General features: G+C 33.8%; 1 protein-coding gene across 1 annotated transcript in view; it reads right to left on the bottom strand.

Annotated features, from left to right (window-relative positions):
- Positions 1-2,079: 2,079 nt before the first annotated feature.
- LOC111056924 (sushi, von Willebrand factor type A, EGF and pentraxin domain-containing protein 1) overlaps positions 2,080-26,138 on the bottom strand; it is a 103,699-nt gene continuing 79,640 nt past the window's right edge. The window contains exons 5-19 of the mRNA XM_039430881.1: positions 24,322-24,417; positions 24,064-24,186; positions 21,758-22,051; positions 19,920-20,069; positions 15,193-15,369; positions 13,962-14,141; positions 12,871-12,989; positions 11,657-11,897; positions 10,867-11,040; positions 9,686-10,102; positions 8,910-9,089; positions 6,284-6,457; positions 5,063-5,242; positions 4,157-4,265; positions 2,080-2,855 (exon numbers count right to left, since the gene is read on the bottom strand). Coding sequence (XP_039286815.1) covers positions 2,594-2,855; positions 4,157-4,265; positions 5,063-5,242; positions 6,284-6,457; positions 8,910-9,089; positions 9,686-10,102; positions 10,867-11,040; positions 11,657-11,897; positions 12,871-12,989; positions 13,962-14,141; positions 15,193-15,369; positions 19,920-20,069; positions 21,758-22,051; positions 24,064-24,186; positions 24,322-24,417 — 2,876 coding nt within the window. The 3' untranslated portion in view covers positions 2,080-2,593. The remainder of the gene's footprint in view (positions 2,856-4,156; positions 4,266-5,062; positions 5,243-6,283; positions 6,458-8,909; positions 9,090-9,685; positions 10,103-10,866; positions 11,041-11,656; positions 11,898-12,870; positions 12,990-13,961; positions 14,142-15,192; positions 15,370-19,919; positions 20,070-21,757; positions 22,052-24,063; positions 24,187-24,321; positions 24,418-26,138) is intronic.

Raw genomic sequence — 26,138 nt, 5'->3', positions numbered from 1 at the left:
CATCATGGAATAACCCTTTAAGAAATCAATATTCTAATAGAATGTAGAATATTTAAACTTGTTCCATGTATGAAGGTTGGAAACCAATTATTGTCTGGATCATATAGTCCCAATAGAAATAGCGAAAACAATTTCAAAAGCCTCAATCATACACATTATCTTAAATCTAGAGTTGATGATTGTGATAAATCCTGACAAAGGCTAGGTAATTGTACAGCAATTAGATTTGTTTTCGAGCTTCATTTCTTTCTTTCAATGCTTTCATTTTTCAATCTAATTATCAACCGAATGACATCACCAACACGCACATCATTCAGGGGCGTGGTTGATACTCAAGGATTCTACTTATCAAAAAATTCGCTTTTTAATTTGCAAAGTTTTGCAATGCGATGTCGTGATATAGGCCTAACAGCAATTACGGAATTTCATCCATATTATCACGTGCACGATAAAGATAATGTACTTTATAGAGATTTTGGAATTGTCTATTATTATTAGTGAATCATTAACCCTAAAGAGACACACTGGGGTGTTTCACACCCCAGGGATTTTTTTTCTGTTCTGCAGCTGACAATATGAAACAGATGGGAATTTTTGCCCAGTCTAATTTAGGTTTGAAGCATTGTCAACTGCTCTCCACCACTTCCAGTCAGTAATAGCATTCTACAAGGTCACCAGCTCATCTTGTTCTTCGTTTGGGGTGTCTAACACCCCAGAGTGTCTTTATGTAGAACTTTTATCAAATAATACTTTTTTACAAAGATTTACTTGTATTGACCACTGCGAATGTGGTATGGGATGATGGATCAGATTGGAATAAATGCTATGATTCTCTAAAACTTGAGGTTCAAAACAATAAAAAAAGAGACGTGAGTTTTTGATGAAGTTGTCATTGGCAATGATCAAGCCATTCCTTCAAACCAGATTAGGAGCTCCAATACTTACTTCTAAAATTAGTATAAATATTGATAAGCAGTGCTTTACTTTCGATTTCTCTATGCACTTGGAACAAACATGATTAAGAAATGATGAAGTATGGGCTAAGTACTTTTTTCCTCTATATTTTTCAAAGAAACATGCAAAATTAAATTGGGGTGTTCAACACCCCAGTGTGTCTACTGTGTTAGCATAAAGTAAGTGTGTCTCTGTAGGGCTAATAATGCCTATTATTACTAATTAATCACTATTATCAATCAATCATGATTATTTATGATTATAAGTATTAGTATTATTACTAATAAATTACTATTTATCAATCAATCATGATTATTTATAATTATAAGTGAGGAGAAAAAATAATAAAAGAAGTTGGTAGTGACAAAAAGTTACAAAATCAAAAACAACTGGCCCAATAAAAAATACAAAATATAGATGAAGATGAATAAATAAAACTACAGAATAAAATCAACAACTACAATTTATTAACAATATTTTCATGAGACACAACACTATTTACAAAATATTGCATACAACACGTTTCACAACACATACATTCTTTATAAAATAGTAATTTACAAAAATATTTTGGCTCGCTTCATCAAGTCATCAATATGTACAGTGATGCTATACATTTCAAAGTTCATTTGTCAATGGTAGTAGAGAAGTTGACATGAGAAGAAGTATATTTCACTTGAAAGAGACTCGCAATTCGGTTTTTATGAAAACCTACCAATGAATTCAATTTCTGAATTCATGGAAAGATCAGTTCGGTACTTATATCACTCCTATATAAATAACCTCAAGAGAAATTAATCAAAGCTACTGTTCAATAGGTTGTAGTCGGCGAATTCAGCACTCTGAAACAGATTCTCTTGTTTGGTAGATACTCATATTAATTCATCTTTCCCAATACTTCACCAATTTGGCACTTATAACAGTCTCCTATGAAACAGAGAATCTCTACTATAATATCTTATCTAATCTCTATTATTTGTCTATACGCTTCAATAGTAAAATTATTTAGAGTGAAAAGTGAAAAATCCACAGTGAATAGCCAAGTTGAAAAAAATTTCAAGCAAAGAAGCAGACACGTTCTGCATGTGACCTTATACGGGCAAATGTTAAATCTTCATTGTAATAAAATCCTTAAATAGTCGAGGGTTCATTAGTCGAAATGATTTTATTCTTCTTTAAATTGCAACAACACTGTAGTATGTAGAATACGTTTTTCATTCCATTTTCTAAACTTCATTCAAATAAATTATATACCGGTTCTTATTTTCTCACCTTCACTAAATACAATAGAATATACAGCGAAGGAAGTTTCAATAATTTGCAACCCGTTTTAGCCTGGGCTGTAACTTCAGTCTGCTATCGCTGCACCGGCCATGGGTTCGATTCCCATTTCTTCGGGCTATTATTGTGTAGCATCTAACACTTTTTAATATTTTAGGGTTTAGTGAGAAAAGAAGACCAACGGTCCTTACTCGGACCATAATATTAAAGTCAATAAGTTAATAACCCATACACGAGTGGTTATCATCAGGTAGGAGTATTTCATAAATAAATCATTCTCGCGTTTTCGATGTTTACAGTAGAATGGTATAATGGGTTATACAAAAATGTCGATTTTGTATAATGAATAGCCTAGTGTTCATCGCACGGCGACTCCGTTGATGGTGACTGTTGCATTGCCGTTGATTCGCCTGGAGACGGGTGACGGCTCGTAGTGACTGGTCTCCTCATAAGGGGCATCGTACATGTCTTCAGTCTCGTGGATGTTCTCGTAGATGTTGTTGTGGTTGCCGTTGGTGCCGTCGTTCAGGGTCGCATACGACATCACCGCCGCGTTCTGATCCTCCTTCCTTGTCGCTCCCTCTATGTTCTCAGTGTTCTTAACTGGTGTCTCCTTTCGTCTGTTAACAAAGAAGGGGTTTCGAAAGCTAATAAAATGACTTTAACATTTTATAAACAATTTCATTTCAATATTACATCAATAATTAATACATTTTTCTCTATTCCTGTAGGTTCGTCTCATATTTGCACAAATAAACAAAGGAATATAGAGCTGAATGAATCTTCAAATATGTCACCATGTAACCATGTCACTCGATACGGTACATACACATACACTTGTACTCCTCCGGTGACCTCCTCTCAATCAGTGTCACAAACCCTCTTATCACTAAATACAGTTGCCATTTATTAAAATCTTCGTTGAATCGAATATTGTAGTCCTATATTATAGTGATTGACTGCAATATCTCCCGTTTCTCATACAAGGATATGAGTATACGAAGATTGTGTCGAAACAAATAGACCATTATTCACATATTCCACTATTTCAATTATAAGTTTATACCCTTATTATTTGATCTCATGATTATTTAAAGTCGATTTTAATATAATTTATCTAAATTTTAGGGATTTTCCAGTATGAATAAGTACCACAATATAAGGCTACGGGCAAAATTATAATGAAAGTTACATCAAGTTGAATGATTTACCTGTTAGCCTAGTACCTAAGTTTAAAATGAGAAAAATCTATAGAATTCTATTCTATCGATCCTGTCCAGTTTGTGAAAATATGCTTTATCAATTCAGGAGAAATACCAAACATGGAAATTGAATAAGGACTAGTCACTCTACTCTTCTTATATTATGTGAATAGTATATAGTACATGTCATCAAAACATTACTCATTCCTGCGCTCAGGTTTTTAAACCTTTGCAGGGATTTTTTTCTCATTGTTACTAAATTATACCTATATTTGACTATGGATACGTTAAGGTATCTAACGTATCCATAATCAAAGATTAACGGTATATGTCATTGATTCAATCGAATGATTTTGATTTCGATTATTGAATAGGATAGGCCTACAATTGAGTGGCCGAATAAAGTATTATTCTGATATAATAAAGCTTTCATTGCTGAATCTATAAGTGTTCAGTTATTGAAAGCTGATGATAAATAACCATGCAATATTTCTGACTTCGTATAATTGCATAATCAGCAACTATATCACCATTTTTCTCGTCCAAATTAAATGATCTTAATGTGAATTGAAATATTCAAGTACTGTACTGTACCTGAGATCTACGTAGAATAGGTATGGAACATTACTGTTCAAATTCATTAATTCCAAGACAATTTATTTCTTGGGAAACTTATATAAGAAGAAATGAAAATTGATACTGTTCATCTATCAACTCACAGTCTGAGGTAGATAATTCCGAGTATAAGAAGAAGGAAAAGTACCACTCCAGCGCCAATGCCAATTGCCAGTCCTAGAGTTTGAGATTCACTTGTTGGTCCAGAAACCACTGCAACAAGAATAAAAAATGTTGAAAATTTTGGAAAATATTTGCAAATTGATCAATGGATGAGAAATCAATTTGAAAAGAAAGTGGTAATCAACGACCTGCAATAAATTTTAATATTAATTGAAGTTCATGTTTTCGTAGTTAAATGAATGTTTTTCAGAAACGTAGCTCCAATAAGTTATTCTGTTACAATTTATAAAATTTAAAAGTTTTGTAATGTTATGAGGTGAAGGACGTCAAGATCACGAAATAATTCAACGATAAACTACAAAATAAGTAATTTGCTACATTAAAACAATCCTTTTCTGTGGAATGAATTCAACATTAATCGATTCAAAATGTGCTGTATTTTAAAACTCAGACACTCGATTCAAATTATGATGATTTATTAAATTTTTCGAACTATTTTTATAACTGATTTTTGGCTGCTAGGTGTACTGTTTCTAAAGCATTTATATTAAATTCATTATTTGCATGAATTAATACAGTTACCTTCAGTAGGAGCCATTCATAGCAAATTCAGCAAAATTTTATTCTACAAACAAATATTAATAGTTTTATTGGAAGAAAGTGATCGAAATAAAAAGAAATTTGGAAATCCCATACAAAAATATCTGAAAAATTCAGCACTGCAAGTACTAAGAATCTTTAAAACTAGATCAAAAGACATGAAACAATAAATAGAAGAAAAGACCTTTTATTTTTACATTAGTATAATTTACGATTAGCACTCTCAATAATTGACTTGACGACAAATTGATTTGTGGATAATGTAGGCCTAGTAGGTAGGTACTGACATTCACAGCGGGGCTCATCACCCGACCAGAGGCCATCTTCCATGCACTTTCTGAGGTAGGGACCTATCCTGTGGTGGTGTGGCACGCAGTGATATTCAACAGCATTGCTGTACTCTGTCGAGCCATTCATCACGATCACTCTGCCGTTCTCAATTGGTCCTGGGTGGCCACAATCAACATCTGAAAGTCATCAAAAATAACAGTTTCAGTTTCATGAAATCTTCATAAAGTAGTCCCCATTAGCATAATAGATAATAGCTGGAGAATACAATTCAACTGATAAAAACACTTCACTTATTTGGGCTACTTATGTTAAAATTAATAAAAACAATATAAAAACTTGTAGTACCCTTTATTGAAAAAACTTTTCAATAAAACTAAGTTTTTTCAATAGAGGGTAGGTACTACAAGTTTTTATATTGTTTTTATCAATTGAACTGATCAATTCAAGCATAAGTATTCGCCGGTTGTTGCTATTTCAATCTTATTTCATAAGAGGTATGTCTTGTAATATATAAAATATATATTAAATACATGTGAATGGATAGAACTTGAATTGATTTCAGGCTTCCATGCTGATTGCGATGCTACTGATTAAACAATAAAATACTTATGTAGCCTAAGTGTGATGTCACTCTTGACGTAAGGAATAATTCAATCGGGTTTTAATTGTTATAAAACCCATGTCTGGCAGTGTTGATTCATGTACTTTCATTCAGTTGAAGTAATTAGAAAAATGAAATTATTATAAGGGTTGCTCTTCATCGTGTTACATAAGCTGGGTACAAAAAAAAAATGATTTTCTTCCATAAATGTCTTGTAAAATTTAACTCCAGAAAAATGGTTAGTAGAATCCTCCTAATTCTCTCATGCATAATAAATTGGTGATATACTAAACATCATATTAGAATACCTTGATGAATAAAATAGATACAGTTAATCAGAAGATGAATAACATGCAATTGGTCAGGGCGCAATTTTTGTATAAGTTTAATTCTTCAAATTTCCTTCTGCTATTTAGTTCTTCATTGGATATTTGAAATAATTATTATACAGTATTAACAAACAATTGTTTATGGAGTATTTATGCAAATATTTCAATACTACACCATATCGTACGACACATTGGTACCGTTTTGTATTACAAACTGATACTATTACAGTATTAATAGCTTTGAATAAGAATTATTCTTATGATATTTTTGAAATAAAATTACTTACATCTGCAACTGGGCAGCTTTCCGCTCCATAGGCCTTTGTTGAGGCAGATGCGAGTTGAGTTTCCCTCCAAGATGGATCCCCTCGGGCATGCGTAGTGCGCTACTCCCCCTACGCTGTGTGTCGACACTTGTACTATCATCGAGCCCAACTTCTCAGGCTCCTTACACACGATTTCTGCGATCATTATAGGTTCCATTCATTAGTTCATTCTTTGTAATGAAATAGTATAAATAAGGGAGGGCCACAAATCATTGAATTAATAATGTATTGCATTCTTATACAGAAGAGTCTACCACTCGAAACGGACGTTTCACAAATGAACACCATTCCACTATTTCAAGCTGAAAAATTATTTATTCACATAAATAGGTTTCTAATACAACACAATTCGACTTACTCATGTCCGAAAATAATATTGTTTAGATGGTAGGCTATTCATAAACACTGACAAATTTAGAGGCGCTCTCTGAAGTTAGCCTCAACTCTCTCAATCAGTTCTTAGTTGGCGATCGATGTGAATTATTTCTGTGTTCTATCGCTTGTCACAGTTCGGCTAATGTGCCGTACAAGACATGGCTATTATCAAGAAATAAAAAAATCCAAGTACTCTTTTTAAAAATTGTTACTCACAATAACATGTTCCAAAATTAATGTCATTTTCAAGTAAGTGGATAATATTGATGACGGATCAACCAAATATAATAATTCATAAATTAGATATGACTATTTATGGGTGTAATTTGGAGTCTTTTATGAAAAAACCTCCTAAATTGGTCTAACTGTGACAATAGTCACATCTAATAATAAATAGCTCAGATCGATTGTTGAGCCCGTTCAAGATCATCGACTCCAAATTTATTTTTTACTTTAAAATAGGTAAAGTGTTAATTTTTTAAAAACAGTTCTCCAGTGGCTGAATCTATAGAATAAGTTATTAATTTTGTCCAGCAGTCTTCTGGCCCAGCAAACTCTTTGCTGCCAGAACACTCCAGTTAATAATAATTAATTATGGTCGTGTCTGATGAAAGAGGTTTGATTGATTTATTAATTAACTAATCAGAAGGAGTTTAATAATAATTGAAGGGAAATAGTTAATTCAGTATCTTTCCCATCCACTCTTAGTCTATATTACAGTTACTGCATAACGAGTAAGAGTAAGTCTATGATACAATAGGTCTATGTTATGTTACTCTTATGCTAAGAGTATATTAGAGTATGTTAGAGTATGTATAAACTATGTTACAGTTACTGTTTGTAAAGTAACTGTATTGTATATTAGGTACTTCCAAAAACACTCCATTCACATGGGCTACTTTTTAAATTAATAAAACAATATAAAAAATTTGTTGTTGGTTATCCTTCTTGTTTTCACTATTATTATTACTGTACTATTAAATTTTGTAAAACTTTAAAGTGAAAAACACTCACATTCTTGTGAGTACAAGAATGAAACAATATAAAAAATCTTAAAGCACCCTTTATTTTTAAAAAACTTCAAAATAGTTTAACAACAAGTTTCGGTGATCACACCATCGTCAGGTTATAAAATAAAATAAAATTCAATAAATTTTTACTGATTGATACAAAATGAAAATGTGCTTAATTCCATACGATTTATTTATTTCTGGTTAAAGTTATTGAATTTAAATTTAAAATTTATAGTTTTAAATTCATGTTTTTAGAAAATTTTATTTATTTACTTTTAATTTTATCAAAAATAGGATTATTCAAGTTGAATTGAATTATTATTAAATTATTCCTATTCAATTCTGCAGTTTTATAGATGTAAAATTCTTCTTTTACATTCAATTTATTAGTAGTCATGTGAACAGTAGACCTCAGGCAGTATGTATTCTCATCTACAAGTACCTGATTGAAACTATAGACCTTATGGAAATACAGCAATAGACTAGCTTCTCCACACATCTGTGTAATCACTTGTCAGCTGATTTATGACTAGTAGTTCTGTGAACAGTAGACCTCACGCAGTATTCTTATCCACAAGTACCTGATTGAAACTATAGACTTATGGAAATACAGCAATAGACTGGCTTCTCCACACATCTGTGTAATCACTTGTCAGCTGATTTATGATGAATAATTCTATAGTCTGATTTTTACTCTAATATTGGCGTATGAAGGAGGCTCCTTTTTCCTTTTATATTATCCTTGAAATGCAAAATTTCCAAAAACCTTGTATATACGTCGACGCGCAATTAAAAAAGGAACATAAATGTCAAATTTCATGAAAATCTATTACCGCGTTTCGCCGTAAATGCGCAACATATAAACATTTAAACATTAAGAGAAATTCCAAACCGTCGACTTGAATTTTAGACATCACTTTGCTCGGTCAATTACTTTCATTACCAATGCTTAATATTTTCATATTAGAATTTATATTGATATAATTATGATTATTTTCAATTAAATGCTCAGCTAACGCTGATTTTCGAGTAGTATTTTTTTATTTTAAAGCCTGAATATGTTCATTGAACCTTTTTTAAAAACATAGGTACTTCTACTATACCTATAAGTGAAAAAAGTTTTTTGGAATAAAACTAAATTTAATTCGACAAAAATAATTCGATAATTAGTTATAACGGTAGAAAATAGGATAGAGTACCTTTACAGGAAGGCGTGTCTGAACTCCAGGTGCCATTTTCGAGACAGAGCCTGCGAGCGAATCCATCCAGCTCGTAGTTGTTGTCGCACTCGTAGAGGACAGCCGCGCCGTAGTAAGTGGCATTCGACGCCAGTGTAAAGCGGCCGTGGGCCGGAGGTGTCGGCATGCCGCAATCGACAACTGTAAGAAAAATGTACGTATAATAATAAAAACTAATAATAATAAAATTTAATATAATAATAAAATGTACGTATAATAATAAAAACTACTCATAATAAAATATACGTATAATAATAAAAACTAATCATCGACGCAGGACTAGTATACTTACTTTGTGAATACATATACTTATACACGTACTTACTTTATAAATACCTTGTGATTAATTGGTGTATTTTCAGGAAAATGTATGAATAATAAAAACCACTCATCATCAACGCAGGCCTAGCCTAATAAGGAGTGCACTTGATTATTTTTATTTTGTTGTTTTGTAAGAATTTTACTATGGAGTGAATGAAGTAATAAAGTGAATCATCATTTTCCATCGATACGCTATTACAAACTGTGATGTGGAGCCTTATATATGTATTTGCAGTCATTACATGAGAGCGATAGTTATTAAAGGTTCAAGGTAATATTGATTTCAAGGTTCGACAGAGGTTCGGAAACTGATCACTGATAAAGCTTTACATGATTCAATGGACATTATTTACAATTTTTGACATGTAAACTTATAGTTTTATTGAATCTTACTTGAAAGAATGAATGCTACTCACAAACACACTGTGGCACATCGCCACTCCAGTGACCAGAGTCCTCACAGGTGCTTAGAGGATCTCCCATGACCTTGTAGCCTCGCTCGCACCTGTACTTGACGAGCGCGCCTATCTTGTAGGTGGCGACCGAGGTGGCCGAGTCGGCTGTCTTGATGAGTGTGCGTCCGTAGACCCGGTCGTTGCCGGTCACCGACAGAATCGCATGTGCGGCTAGCACCGGCTCAGGGCATCTGATTTCTTCGCAGCGCGGCGACTGGTCACTCCATTGGCCGTTCTCCTGGCACGACCGCCGCGTCGCTCCCACCAGTTTGTAGTTTTTCACGCACGAGTAGACGATCTCGCTGCCCAGGTAGGTGGTCGTGTTTATGTAAGTCGCTGATCCGTATGGCATCGGTTGCACCTTTCCGCAGTCTATGTCTGCAAATCGAATAGAAAAACGGGTATACAACTTTTAAATAATAATAAATTCATGTAAGTTTGTATACTGTTATAATGACTTGCTGATTTGTAAGGCATAGGAAGCACTTTTTCGCAGTTTATGTCTGCAAATCAAATAAAAATACAGTTATAACGTTTTTGAAAAGTTATGATGGATCAAGTTTCTATAAGTAATAATAATGACTTTTAGATGACATTATCGTGCAAGTCGTCAGTAATGTCATTATTGGAAACGTCAAGTTATCATTGCAATAATGAAGTATAAAAGTATTGATGTAAACTTAATGAAACATCTCAGTAATTTATCTAAAAAGTAATTATTATTATTATAATGGGGATTTCTAGATGATACGTAGGCTAACAAATAACATTTTTTAACTTTATATGTAAGTTCTCTGATGGGAACATCAATACTTCAAAACTTCAACAATTAAGTTATTAATTTCCCAACCTCATTGTTCATTTAACAGATGGACAACCATTTTAACTAATTCTGTACTTTCTCATTTGTAAATTCATGCTGGAGTGGGGATGATTAAATGCTTCTGAAATGCTTCGAATAATATTCTCAATCAAAAATCTCATGATTAGGAAATGAGTAGATTAGTAGTTGATTGATTTGTTACATATAATTCTGACCCAAATGATATGACAAAATAGAATTGAAACACATTTTTTGAAATGAGGAAATACGGTAGCATTAATGTTATCAAGTTAATTCTAATTAAAGTTTTAGAACTTACATTGGCACCTGGGAGGATCGCCACTCCACTCTCCTTGCGTGTTGCAGGTGAGAGTGCGAGTTCCAACCAGCATATTGCCCGCTTCGCAGTGATACTCAATCGACGAGTGTACGTTGAAATCATAGCCAACAACGTATCCATCGTCAGGAACGTCTGGTTCTGGGCAGACAATTACTAAAAAAAAATACAAAGTTCAATATAATATACAGTAACACACATAATACCTACTATATTATAGAACGCAATACAATGAAAAAATTCCGAAAATCTATCACTCTTCAACAGGGTTAGAATTCAGCTTGAATTATCATGCTTGTACGCAGATTTTTATTGTATTTGCTATAAGGACTAAAATCCTTTCTATTCTCCAGGAAAAGAGTTCTCGATCCAATAGAACAGATCTGTCCATTTTCGACGAGTATTATAAAAATAAATAATATACGTTTACTATTATTATTACATTAATTACCTATTTATTACGTCTTTTTTTCATTCCTTATCATGAAATTCATTGTTGATTAAATCAATCATCAGTATTGGTCTGTTAAAACTAAATTCACTCATCCATATACTGTATATTGATAACATTTAAAATCTATGTTCTACATTCTAAATTGTTTCAAGCCATAAGGACAATACTCTTATAGAACGAATTTATTTTTAGAAAAATGCAAACATGATTATACAAGTAATAGATTTGTGTTATACTTTTACACTGTGTTATAAAACATTCATATATCTTCGTGTTTTCATTTCGAATCCTGAAATCAATCTACTTGAAAAGACTCACATTCACAAGCAGGAGGGTCGTCGGACCACTTGCCGTCCCGCATGCAGGTGATCTTGCCCCTGGCAGGTGGCTCGAGCCAGTGGTCTTCGTCGCAGGAGTATTGCGCCACACTGCCGTGTGTGGTCGTGCCGTTAAGCAGCACGTAATTGCCGTTGTCGATGTTCGGCGGCGCTCGGCAGTCCACGAACTTGCAAGTCGGTGCCTTTCCCGACCATTCACCTCCCAAGCCGCACGTCAAAACCTATTGTCAAAAGAGGTTGTGTTTGTCAACTCAAAATACGCAAACAAATTTGTAGCTGTCAAAAAGTTTGTGTTAACTTGTTGAGTCAAAAGCTTTATACCAAATTAATTCAATGTACCAAACTTTATATAAATATTTCAATATTTCAGGCAACACTTTGTCATGGAGAAAAAGCTGACGACTAAAACCGGAATATATTTTTTCTGTCTTGTTATTGCAACCTATAGTCTAAAGATGCTAATGAGCAATTTTTCTCTAGAAAAGTTTGTGTCAGGACAAGTCGAAATGTTGGAAAGTGACTTCTTAATTCTATTTGAAAAAAGGAGTGGGTGATGGCTGAAGTGATGTTGAGATAATAAGTGGATTCATAGTTCAAGGAGAATAGTGAACAAGGTTCACAATAGTGATCAACTTTTATTCTCACCTGTATACAATCCTACCGATACACTTTAACTAACGGTATTTACCTATCGAAAACTGAAAAATAAATTCTCTATTTTACTGAGTAATATTTCTTAATCCAATGAAACAATAATTTTATTATTATACAAATAATTCTATATTTCAGACAACACTTTGTCATGATCGAGAAACAAAGCTGATGTCGACAATAATACCGTATTAAATTATTTTTTGATCTGTCAAGTATTTATTGGGAATGGAGAATAAAGATGAGATGGAATCCATCCTTTATTCATACTGAAAAATCAAATAAATAGAGCTACTTGATTTGTTAGTTTAAAAATAACCCCGTAGTACCCTTTTTAAACCTTTTTATATAAAATAGAAAAACCAGTTTTTGTTTTCTTATAAACTAGTTTGAAGAAAATGTTCATGGGATTATTTTTCAACAAGATAAATAGAATTCATGACAAAAGAAATAGCATTTTCCTTCTCATGGAAATGAAAGGCCGTACAATAAGAATAGAGAAATTTGTCTCCATTATTCTTTCTCTATGGAGGTAAGGCTCACCTGTTGTCCAAATAGAATAAATCCAGGTTCACAGGAATACGTTGCGGTCGAGCCGGCTTTCTTGCCAGATACAGAGACGGTCACTCCTTCCCCTTTGGGTGGCTCGGGGCACCAATCGACTGTGGAAGAAATTTTATTTACTTCATCTTCACCTTGTCTCAGTTTGAAAATATCCATAATTGACAAATTTATCCACAAAATCGCTCACTTTGCTAGCAAGTATTAGTTTATTTTGCTTCATTGTTGAAACCAATCAAGGTTTGTAGCCCTACAATGTATCATTGAATCTGTTGTAAATATCCAAAATCGATTCTCGAATGTAATTTATCTAAGAGTACGGTACCTAATTTTTTCAATGAGAAGTATAATTGCAATATCATATATGCCTCCAAAACCATCACTGTATCACTGCAAAACCATGGTGTATAGTTTTTGTTTGGAAGTTACATTTCATTCATTCATTTATTCATTTATTATAGAGATACATAATCAAATCAATGATTGGGGGAGAGAATCGAGCGGATTATCTCAAAGCTGTTTCTCTCCCAAATTTTGACACCAGAATATTAATTGAATGAATTTGGTAGAAGTCAGAAGTTTTCAGAATTGTGCATTACAATACTATTATTCTTTATTCCTTTTGTATTTCTTTATATTCTCTGAACATGTGTTATAAAAATATCTTATCTCATTCTATTCAAAATCGGACGGCCCAATATAAATTTTGCAACAGACAAGTGTAAATTGAATGTTAACAATATTTCTCATTCTCATTAAAGTTAACACTAGCACACTTTTATTGGTATATTACATTTTAAGCGCGGTGATTCTGAAACAGAATTCTCGTCATATTCGAGAGTATAAATGAATTTATTAACATGTTTTTTTATATAGTGGTTAGCTACATTGATATTATTATTATTATTATTATTATTATTATTATAGCCTACTGTATTAGACATTAATGATTATAATGAAAGCACAAAGATATTGTTAAAAATTCCTACATCTCACCATACACTGTGTCAGAAGACATTCATAATAGTTTATTGTTCAATTCAGATTGTAAACATGTAGAAGGTAGAACTTACACAAGCACTGAGGCTGCTCTCCAGTCCAGCTGCCTTGGTCGCCGCATGTTCTCTCCTTGGCTCCGTTCAGAGTGTAGTTCATGCCACACGAGAATCTGGCCACAGCGCTGTAAGTGGTGCGCTTATCGACATAATCCACGGATCCGTGCTCTATGGTCGGCACCTCTCCACAGTCTATATCTATTCAGTGAAAAACAAGAAAATAGAATTGAATCTCCTTTTAAAACAATTTCCTGTTTGAAACTAGCTACTTTAATATTGTTTATAAGTCATAATTAATATTATACCAGAATCAACCGATATACTTTTCCAAACATTTATGCTATTATCTATATTGCAACAGGTATTGGGAAGAGTTTAGGCTTGATTTCATTCATCACCAAGAGAGGTAGTTTCATCATGATTTGATATAGTTGTTCAGTACAGTAAATGGAGAATATGGAGATAGATATATGAATTATTATTACGGTACTTCATTAAATTAATGAAAAGTTCATTTACATGGGATAAAGCATACGAGTTTGATAAAAGTTTGCCACCATAAGAACAAATACCACAGACACGTGAAATTAGAAAATAAAACTAAATACTGAAACGTATTTAGAAGTGCAAAACTATAATAATAAGTTACTTTTATAATTTCTTAGAGGCTATCTTATTATAATTTACAAGTGTTTTAGACATATTTTCTCTATCAATTCGTTGTTGGTAACACTTCACAGTGTAGGTAGGTACGCTATCGTAAATGAACAACATTCAAGTAGAGTCGGATCAACGCATTTAAAAATGCAGATACAAGTTTGTGTTAGACCTGCTGTCCTTCTCACTGCGATATCACGGGGGAGCAAGTCACTTATCATTACAACATAATAATATTGCTCAAGGTGGTTGTATAATGATTGATGTATAATTATCTTTGTTATTTATTAATCAATAATATAGCGTCCTATTGTTCACAGTTAGAGTTTATTAACTTGAATTAATAACAAATAATCCTTGTTATTTGTTATTTAATATAACGTTATACTCCTTTAGTTTAAAGTTAGAGAAACTTTAATGAATAATAATTGTTATTTGTTATTCAATATTACGTTATATTCCTATAGTTTAAAGCTAGAGTAACTTGAATGAATAATGAATGATTCTTGTTATTTGTTAATCAATAGAACGTTGTATTCCTGTATTTCGAAGTTGGAGTTATTAATATGATGAATCATTGTTAGTGACTTACATTTACAAGTGGGAGCCATGCCCGTCCAGAATCCGTCTTTGGAGCAAGTTCTACTGGAGGAGCCAATCAGCAGGTGACCCTCCGGGCAGCGATAGGTGATGGCCGAGTCGACGCTGTAGTCAGTACCTTCGATTGTCGTGTTCACCTGCTTGTCTGGGCTGCCACAGAGGGCAGGAGCTGCAAAACACCGCGTTTTAGATAAATTTAGTGTTTCCTTCTATATCTTAATTACTGGATTATTGTTTACGTCTTGATGTTCCATTCTGAATGAACGTCATAAATCACCAAGAACGATCATAGTTATTGGATAGCACAACTACAGCTACTTATAAAGATAATTGTAAACTACTGTTACTGAAATGAGTGTTGATTATTATCTTAGTCCAGTCAACGAAAGATTATAGAGGGAAAAGTTAGGAACACAAATTTCAACTTCACAGCTCTTTTAAGGAAAGTAAGAGGATTAACATATCAAAAGTCCTCACCCCTACCCCCTGTGCTAAAGGGGTGGGGGTGGTTTGAAAGAACCATTTTTTTTTTCATTTTTCGCATATATCTCGGAAACTATGCATCTTATGAACATTTGTAATCTGTGCAAAATTGAAGCTTACTAAATTACAAACAAGTTTTGTCCTTTACATTTTTTCCATATCTCTCATAGTTTCTGAGATATCCGCTCTTGAAAGTGAAACATTTTTTGATAAAACACTTCTGCCTCCATTTTTTCCATCTTTTCGGCCTTATAATTTTCGAACGATTGATGAAAAAAATCTGTGCTGATTATGAGATGATATAACATCAAATTATCTTCAATTTGATGTATATTTTCACTATTTCACGCATTTCCCTATGACTGTTGTAGCAGTTTTAGTGTTGAGAGTGAAATTTTCTGTTCAGCAACACTAGATCAGTTGACAATGAAATTTGGAGGGCATGTTTGGAACACAATTTTCGACTTCGCAGCTTTGTTGAGACTAGTTTGGAGGTGAGCATATCAAAAATCCCAACCCCTACATCATGTGCTGAAGGGATGAGGGTGGTTTGAAAGTTGTATTTTCCACTTATTACTTACATGCTTATATCTTGGAAACAATGTGTTCTATTGACATAATAAACTACATAAAAATGAAGCTTATTAATCAATTTCCTACAAGTTTTGTTTGGTAGAGGTTCCCGATTAATCCTATACTCTTCAAGATATTTATGTTGTAAAGTGATGCATTTTCGAAAACCCAGTTTTTCCTCCACTTATTAACATATCCGGCCCAGAGGACCACATGGTCCAACCAGGCCTGGGATATGTTCTATTTCCAAGAGATTTATTTTTCAAATTAAATTTCAATTCGTTAATAGTAGAGTTACTTGTTGATACATGCACTGATATCCATGTTGAATCCAGTTACAAATTTCCTTTCCAAATCTCCTTGTTTATCTAATCAGTTACTTAGTTACAATGGCAAGCCCACAAGCCTTGCTAACTATTTGAGTGAAAAAGAAAGAAACTTTGTTTAGCCGTGTTCAACAAGCTTATGACTTGTTGAAGGACATCAATGATCCTAAAATTCAATCTCAATTTTTGATAAGAAGCATATCTATTGAAAATACTGTGAAAGAATATTCTGCACTCTTAGATGAAATCAATGAATTATCTATTCAAGTTGAACCTACTAAAGAACCTGAATATCAATCACTTACCATTATTGATAATTTATCCTGTGCAATAATAAATGCTCGTGATAAATTGAATCAAATGAAAAATGAGAAACCAAAGGAGAAAAGTGAACCCTCAACTTCAACCTCTCATTCTCCCCGTTTGAACATGATATTACCTCCAACTGAAATAAAACCGTTTGATGGCTCTGATATTTCAGACTGGCTTAGATTCAAAAATATCTTTTCATCATTGATTGTGGATGATAAATATTATTCTCCTGTTCATAAATCTCATATTTTGCATAATTTGTTTAAATGGCGAAGCAGCCAGAGTAGTGAAATCTTTTCAGATAAGTAGTGATTTTGATTTGGCATGGAAAACTCTATGCAAGCGTTATGAAAGTGATAGGGTGCTAGCTAACTACTACGTAAATGAGATTTTGAAAACTAGTTCAATCCCATTTAAACCTTCGTTACAATCGCTTCAAGATTTTCTTGTTAAAGTAGGTGATAGTATTACCACTCTGAAATCGTTGAAAGTTCCTGATTTGGCTGATTATATCTTGTACTCATTAGATATTCATCAATTAGACAAAATATCACGTGAATCGTTTGAGCTCGAGGTAGCTGATAAGAGCTTTCCTTCTTGTCAACAGTTGATTGATTTCGTGAATAAGAGAGTTAGATCTTATCAATTATCTGCATCTGATGTGCCGTCTGTTAATGAACAAAAATCTATCGAAAAGCCGCAAAATAAGTATTTTCAGAAAAAGGTTGTCTTATCTACTCAGGCTGACAACAGCGTTCGAAATAAAAGCAGCTTAGTTACTTGTGAATTGAATGATAGTGCTGAAACAAAATGCTCATTTTGCAACTCAACGAATCATTCGTTATTCAAATGTCCTGCTTTCTTGAAAAGAGATCCAAAAGCTAGGAATGAATTTATTAAATCATTGAGAGTCTGTTTCAATTGTTTCTCCAAATTTCACGCTGTAAACCAATGCAAGTCTAAATCGTTGTGTTATTGTGGTCGTATGCATAATAAATTACTTCATTATCCTTGTAGTAGTGATAATAGCCGTTCGAATTCTCCTGTTCGTTATCAGAAGTCTACTGATAACATCTCTAAAGTTGCTTTGAAATCGAAATCTGTTGATTCGATTACTCAAACTGATAGCACTATGAATGTTGTTGAGAATTCAAATTCTTCTAAGCATTGTGGTATCACTGATAATGTTATTGATAAGTCATCAATTGTTAGTTTAATTCCTAAAACGAGTGTTGTTCTAGGTACTGCTCAAGCAGTTATTAAAGATTCATCTGGTTCGTTTATTGGTGTTTGTTTAATGATTGATTCTGGTAGTACTGCCAATTTCATCACAAAAGATCTTGTTATGAAACTTGGTTTATCTGTTCATGATTGTCATCAAAATTTCTCTGGTTTAAATTCCTCGAGTGTACCCCAATCCATAGGTTTGGGGACAGGACGGGATTACCACGCTCTTTCAAGTATTATAACTTTCCAACAATTGATATAACAAGAATGTGCTAATTACGAGATTGTGAAGCATTGAATTATCTTTCATTTTATGTATAATTTGACTATCTCACGCATTCCCATACGACTGTTGCAGCAGCTTTAGTTTCGAGTGTCAAATCTCAAGATTTGCAACAAGTGACTTTCTTCGAATATCACACTATTCTGTCATTGTAAATTGGCAGTGTGCTTCAGTATAAACATTCATATTGAGTACCTATTGGAACGTCTGCGGAACTAAACACAGGGGTTGTTTCTAAACTTCCTACCAAACAAAGACACTCAAAACTAAAACTGCTGCAACAGTCGTAGGGAAATTCGTGAAATAGTGAAAATATACATCAAATTGAAGATAATTTGATGTTCTATCATCTCATAATCAGCACGGATTTTTTTCATTAATCGTTCGAAAATTATAAGGCCGAAAAGATGGAAAAAATGGAGGCAGAAGTGTTTTATCAAAAAAAGTTTCACTTTCAAGAGCGGATATCTCAGAAACTATGAGAGATATGGAAAAAATGTGAAGGACAAAACTTGTTTGTAATTTAGTAAGCTTCAATTTTGCACAGATTACAAATGTTCATAAGATGCATAGTTTCCGAGATATATGCGAAAAATGAAAAAAAAAATGGTTCTTTCAAACCACCCCCACCCCTTTAGCACAGGGGGTAGGGGTGAGGACTTTTGATATGTTAATCCTCTTACTTTCCTTAAAAGAGCTGTGAAGTTGAAATTTGTGTTCCTAACTTTTCCTTCTCTACCTTTATTTGAGCATTCGTTGCCTGGACTATCTGTTGAATTATAGTAGAATTCCGGTTTTTATTTGAATGAATAACAATAATCGCTGAATGTGTGATGTAACCCGTAGTAGTATAGAACAGTTATGGAGAAGAATGATATGGAAGAATCTCCTATTCTCCATACATCAAAACTATCATGAATTTTCCATTATATAAAAATATAAGCTGAAGTTGCAATGAATTATAAAATACAGTTTGAGAAAATGGTTTCATAGTACAGTTAATTGAAGATTTATGTGGGGTAATTTATAGTATTCCCATAGTCAACATTTCTACAATTTTCTATTGATGTAAAGAGCCACACAATATTTACAAAAATAATAATTCTATTCACGTTTTTGATTGAATTGGGCAAATCAGCAAAAGAAAAATTGAGACTGAATCTTCTTCCTACTTTTCACTGAAATAATCCGTATAGATAATACGTATAATAATGTACAGGATCCAAATTTTTGAAAAATTCCAATTTTTATAACCAGAAGCTACAAATGTGGTAAATTTTGAAAAGAATTACAATTATTTTTTCTCAATAATAAATTTGCACTGGAGAGCTGTTAGCCTCCTCAGGTAAGCTGGAACAATATAATCCATACCAAAATTAGTTATAACATATTTTCTGGTGGTATTTATTTTATCTGCTGAATTAACTTCGCAATAATTAATTAACTGCTGAACTTTTTATCTGCTGAATAAGGTGGAAAAAATTAGAAGATGAATGAAATTGCTAATTTACTCACTGTGTTGACAAATCCAGTGTAGATAATCGAGATTACATCCAACATCATTCCAAAGCCAATTTCTGCCTCCATCTAGAACCACACAGTTCTGCTCTCCGTTGTAGTTATTCGGCTGGTCTTTACCCCATGATGGCTTCCCGATTACCTCCCCTAAAACATAAGGTGGTTCATAGTTCTGTTAACAAGTCATTCACTGTTCACTGTAATGTACGTGGGTGGAGAAAAAAATAATTTTTTAGCATTGTAATCTTACACATATTATAATGTATCATTGATGCAAATTTCTTCATTTTATCAACCCTTCCATTTGTTTGACATTGTTTTCCGATGTAGCCATTAATCATACATTTTCAATAATGAAGTGGCGATATATCCTAATCGATTATAGGAAACTTCTATTAGCAATAAATTGACAATAATATAAATGAATAAATTCAAATAACGTCGGAAAAACATCTACTGTGTAGACTCGTATTACATTGGAGCACCAGGATGGGGGACAAGGACACCTGGATTGAGGAGAACGCTAGGTACCTCACTCCCTCACTCTTGGTGAACGAGCAAGTCGCAGGGTGATAAAGAGTTATTCTTATTACGTCCTTCACACTAGGGATACCAGATTTTGGTGGCCGACACCAGGTGTTAGTCCCAGCAAGTCGCCAGCCTAGGACACCAAGTTGAAACCCTTTCAACTCCCTTTAATACCCTTTCAAGAAGTTATTGTGTTTTTAAGGACTAAAAGGTGATAAACGGGTACTACAGTGTATATATCTTTCCATTTCACATTTGTCTTATTATAATAATAATATAATAATAATAATAACTTTTATTCACTTCATTGTACAATTTTACAAAGCATAAAACATAAAAAAATATCAAGTGCACTCCTCATTAGGCTAGGCCTGCGTCGAGGAGTGGTTCGTCTTATGAATTACAGAAAATATATAAGAAAAACGATTCAGCTGCTTCAAGTACTATATAGAGCTACTTACATAAATAAAAAAAGTTTTATCTTATGCCATTAAGCAATCTAAACAAAAATACACATCTTCCACAAAAATAAACAAATTGATTACAATGCTTAGTTTATATAGCCTAGTTTACAGAATAAAGTTAAACATATTTCAATGAAAAAAAATGAAACGAAACAATTTATGAAGCCGATAAATACAGTCTTAACCTTCTACAGAAAATCGATAATGAGGACTCTCTAGAAATATCGAAAGGTAAAAAGGTGATAAACGGGTACTACAGTGTATATATCTTTCCATTTCACATTTGTCTTATTAACATATTGTATTAATAAATAGCAGGTAACCCGTGCTCCGCAAGGGTCTAATTAAAACTTGACCTACTAGAATCTTGAAGGATATAAAATAGGCCTATAACCATCACGGTAAAATAAGAATCTATATGCAAAATTCCAAGTTGATCAGTTGAGTAGTTCAGACGTGATGATGCCGTCAATGGGCCTTACGAATTCTATACTTCAGCCGGGACTGACGATTAAACGGACTAAATTTCAGAAAAGTGGAATCATAACCTCATTTCGGACTTTTAAAATAATATTATCTAAATTTGGTAGAGAAATAGTACAAGGAGTATCCTTAGTTTTTCTCTCCCATTCAGTGCTTTATTATAAAAATAATAATAATAATAATAATAATAATAATAATAATAATAATCGTAATAATAAAAATGTGCCCATCACGAGAACACGAGAGTGACCTGGTCAAAAACTTTTGGTGAGTGAGTTTGAACCGGGGATCTCTATATAATATTGTATTGAATTATGGTAAATGTAATTATTCACAGACTGGTTATAATAATTAACTGACCATTGACCCATTTCCAAGTGCGCGACGTGAAGCCAGGCTCCTTTTGGGCGCCGATCCAGACCAGCTGTGTCTTGAGACTGGCCTTGCGACGCTCGAGCTCGGCCAATAGGAAGGCGTTGTGCACTCCCATGAGGCCATGCACCAGGTCGCCGCCGCCATGTTTGCGGCACTGTGCGCGCGCCTCCTCAAAGCTGCCGCCCTTGGCGACGCTGAACTCGTAGCAGGTGCGGTCGAACGCTACGATCTGTGCCTCCTCACCCACACCTGTCGGCGCACACCTGTCGTTCGAGAACTCTGCAACACAATTATTATAATATTAGGAGGCACACGAATATGAAAGAGAATTACAAATTTCATGTTTAGGTACCAATACTGATAGCGAATCGTTCATTTGCTCAATTTGTTAAACTATCAATTTTGAATCCCATCACTTACTGCTATTATAATTCACTTGAATTTTATTAAATTTTCTGATGGGTAATTCAGATAATTTAGTCCTTGTCTCAATAAATCAAGACAGCCTCAAAGCAATGTTCAACAAAATAAATGGAAAGGCAAGACAGGTGTATGAGTCTTGAAGACGAAATAAATGAGAATGTCTGCAAATCAAACAAGAAAGCAAGTATGTAATCTGATAATAGCTAATGACTGTGTTCTAGAAGGCATCATATTTTGAATACATTGGAGTAACCCTGACAGCAGACAAAATAAGACCAGTAAAGAAATACATTATCGAATACTGATGTTGCACAACAGAGCATAATCAAAAGAGCTAATCAGAACATATTAAAAAGCAGACTAATATCCAGGAAAACAAAGGTGAAAATGTTCATTACGTTAATAAGACCAGTTGTAACCTATGAATCCGAAACATGGACTATCTTAAACCGTGATGAGCAATTATTAAGGTCATTCGAGAGAAAAACGTAAAGGTGAATCTGGGGACCAACATGTGACGAAGGAGTGTGGAGAGCCAGATTCAATAGTGAGATGGACGAGGCTATTTTGGAGCAGGAAATATGGTGCGATTCATAAAAGCCAGAAGGATTAAATGATCTAGACACTTATCCAGAATGAGTGATGAGAGGGTGCCATCAAGACTGCTGCAAGAAAGATTGGTTGGAACGAGAAAGAGAGGTAGACCACGAACAAGATAGCTGAACGTCGTGATTGGCGACCTCCGTGTGCTGGGTGTGGCAAACTTGCGACGAGTGCACAGAAGAGAGACGAATGGAGAGGCGCTATTTTGAGGAGGCCAAAGTCCACCCAAGACTGTAGAGCCAGATATAAAGAAAAAAGAAAAAATTCTTATGCATTATAGACCATACGAAGATTGCAACCCAGCCGAAAGATAAAGATCACGTTGTTAAAGTGAGTAACTTTCAAAAAAAAAATCGAAAAATAGACTGCCATTCTTTAATTTATAAAAAAAAATTAAGTGAACTGATAACTACTTGAGCTATGCAATAATCTGAGCATTATTGTGTTGCAATCAAGTACCGTGTAATATAAAACATAAGAACTTGATTTTTCAGTTTATAAAATGTTTCCGTTCAGACTATAGAAAGTGACGCCACAGTGATTCAGCAACGTCTCATTTTATAAAAAGACAAAACCTACATTACTGATTGTACACCCATGGGAAAAAGGACAATGTCCTACACTCATGCTCTGAATAACTCACTATATGCATTGATGCTTATTGAGGAATCGTTATTGATATTTCTCACCATATAGAATAGTTATCGAGGTACCGTACATAATGTTCACAGTATGCATTACAATCATTACCGCATTACTGCTGTATTATGTAATCTAGTACGTACACTTGCAATCTCGGTTTTATTGATATGTGATATATTTACTTGTATTATCCAGAGCAGAAGTTACATCACAGAATATGCCATTCACTCAGATCAATAAAAAGGTTATTGAATTACTTTATTTAATAATATTTCACAAACTCAATTACTTATGTTGCATTAGCCTAGTATTTTTTCTATAGAAGATAGAAAGTAGCCTACAACAGTATTTTATAACTTATGATTCTTTAGCCTATCGCTGCTCTTGTTTGAAAACTTTGAAAGTTCTATGAGATTTTCTGCAAAGCTTGTTGCTTTAATCGAATAAGATCTCAAATAGTTTTAAACCCTTGGACATCACTCCTATTTGAATAACTTCTATTTCAAGTGTGAATATATCCCTCTCTATATAGTTATTCTTGTAAATGGAGTATTATGTTTTCTATTGAGAATTTCAAATGATTAAGGAATGATAGAAACGTTTCGAAACTTTTAGTTACTGACCATCAGTGGTGAATATTTCAACTTCACAAAGTGACAAAGAAGCCTCGACACCAATCAGTTGCAGCGTCACAAACTGACCAATGAGAGGACGAGCGCAGGTGAGAGTTTTGGTGACTCCTTCCTCTGAAAAAAAAATAACACTTCAATCAATATCGCCATACAAATTCCAGTACCTATTTAAAATAATTACAGTAAAACTAGATATTGATATTCAGTGAGTATCAAGTCGGTACTTGAATTGAAATGAATTGGCCTTACCTATGGTACCTGGATACCAGGCACATAGTGGATTCCTTTGTAGTTCCGAAGTGCTGTTTCCTACCCTAATTTCTATGTCTTGAAGAGGCTGATGACCTGAAAATGAAAAATACTTCATTAGTTATCAATATTGCAGCATAGAGTAGCATATATGTGGTCTTCTAATACTGTAATACATTATTATTATGAATACAATCTGCAATGTCTTTAAAAAAAAATTATCATGTACGATGAATTATTATAAGCTTACATTCTTAGCGATCTTGTAGACATAGAAACTGTTATTGACTCAAGATTAGATGACCCATCCCTTGATTAATATACCTACGTAAGTTATCTCGGTTAAATAAATTAATGTTGTATTCTGATCTCTATAGGAGAAATTATCAGACTGTCTTTGTCTTATTAATATTTATATGGAAAAAATTGACTACATAAAAATACTAGAAGTTGTACAACCACCTTTTATTTTATTCAGTATGGATAACTACCACAATATTAACTTCACAACTACTGAGAAAATAAAAAAATTAGGGTCGAATTGTGATGAATTCATAAAAGTTATTGGAATTCATTCCGATCCCTGAAAATACAACATTAGAGAGGAGAATAATTTAATCATCTACTAACAAGTAATGAATCGACTGGCATAAGATAACTTGTTCGCTAGTGGGTGTAGTGGTGAGAAATATAAACAATTTGAAATGCATTAATCACAGTAGAAAATGTCTTGCCCTTCATTGGAATCTTGAAACCCACTTTATGCTGTCATCTTAGCAGAAATCATCTCTTTTCAATAATGTATTATTGATAAATTTACAAATAAAAATTTAAGTGTAATCATTGATTTATTGATTGAGTGTAAAATTTAAGTTTCAAGTTTAATTTCAGCTATTCATCATCTCTCCATTGACCCATACATGAAAAATCAACTCTGATAGAAACATTTGAACCGTATTAAAATAAATCATCTCATAGGTTTAAGATATTTGCAGGAAATTTCCTTTGTAAAGAAATAAAACGAATAGATAAATTTAAGTGTAAAAATGTATTGACTCGTTTGTTTGACTGACCACAGCAACCCCTGGTGGTGACGCGGACGACCCGGATGGGATAGGGGCGGAGCAGATCGACTTGCCACCAAGGCGCTGCCTCCTTGTGCGTCTCGGTGCAGCGGCGTCCGTCGTGAACGGTCGTCGTCTCTCCGTCATTGGCGTTGCCCGCCGATCCCCCTCGCACCGTCGTCGACTGGTTCGCCGGTCGCCTCAGTGCCACGTTTGTGCCTACAACACAATACAGCAAACTTGCATTTCTACTTTCTGAGCAGGCTACATCAATAATTAATTTGGAGGTTTCTCAAACTACGATTAAGGGCCAAGCCACACGAAGCGATTGGCTGGACAGAAAGCTCTCACTCGATACACCAATCCAATCAACCAATCGGAGAGCTTCCTGTGCTGTCGTGCCGATTGAAAAAACGCCTCGTGTTGCTTGCCCCTTACAATTTCTGAGCTTAGAGAAACAGCTTGAGATAGAGCATGTAAAACTGGAATTGTAATTTCTCAAACATCGGTTTATAATAATATTTTACATTTTACTTTGGGGCAGAGATTCGGAGGCTCTCCTAAATTCGCCTTATAGGAATATTTCCTTTGAAAATGCCAGCATATTATTTTACATATTTATCCTTATTATGATTTTTATTTTTCCCCACACAATATTAAAATAAAGTTATGACAGCCGAGTGAAACCCTTAAGCGCCGTTGATCTGAAATTTATTATTATCATTACTATTTTGAAATAATGTGATTAAAAAA

Source organism: Nilaparvata lugens, chromosome 6 (assembly GCF_014356525.2).
Source record: "Nilaparvata lugens isolate BPH chromosome 6, ASM1435652v1, whole genome shotgun sequence".
NCBI classification, from domain to species: Eukaryota; Metazoa; Arthropoda; class Insecta; order Hemiptera; family Delphacidae; genus Nilaparvata; species Nilaparvata lugens.
Note: the sequence above shows the minus strand (reverse complement) of the source record. Positions and strands in the feature narration are given on the sequence as shown.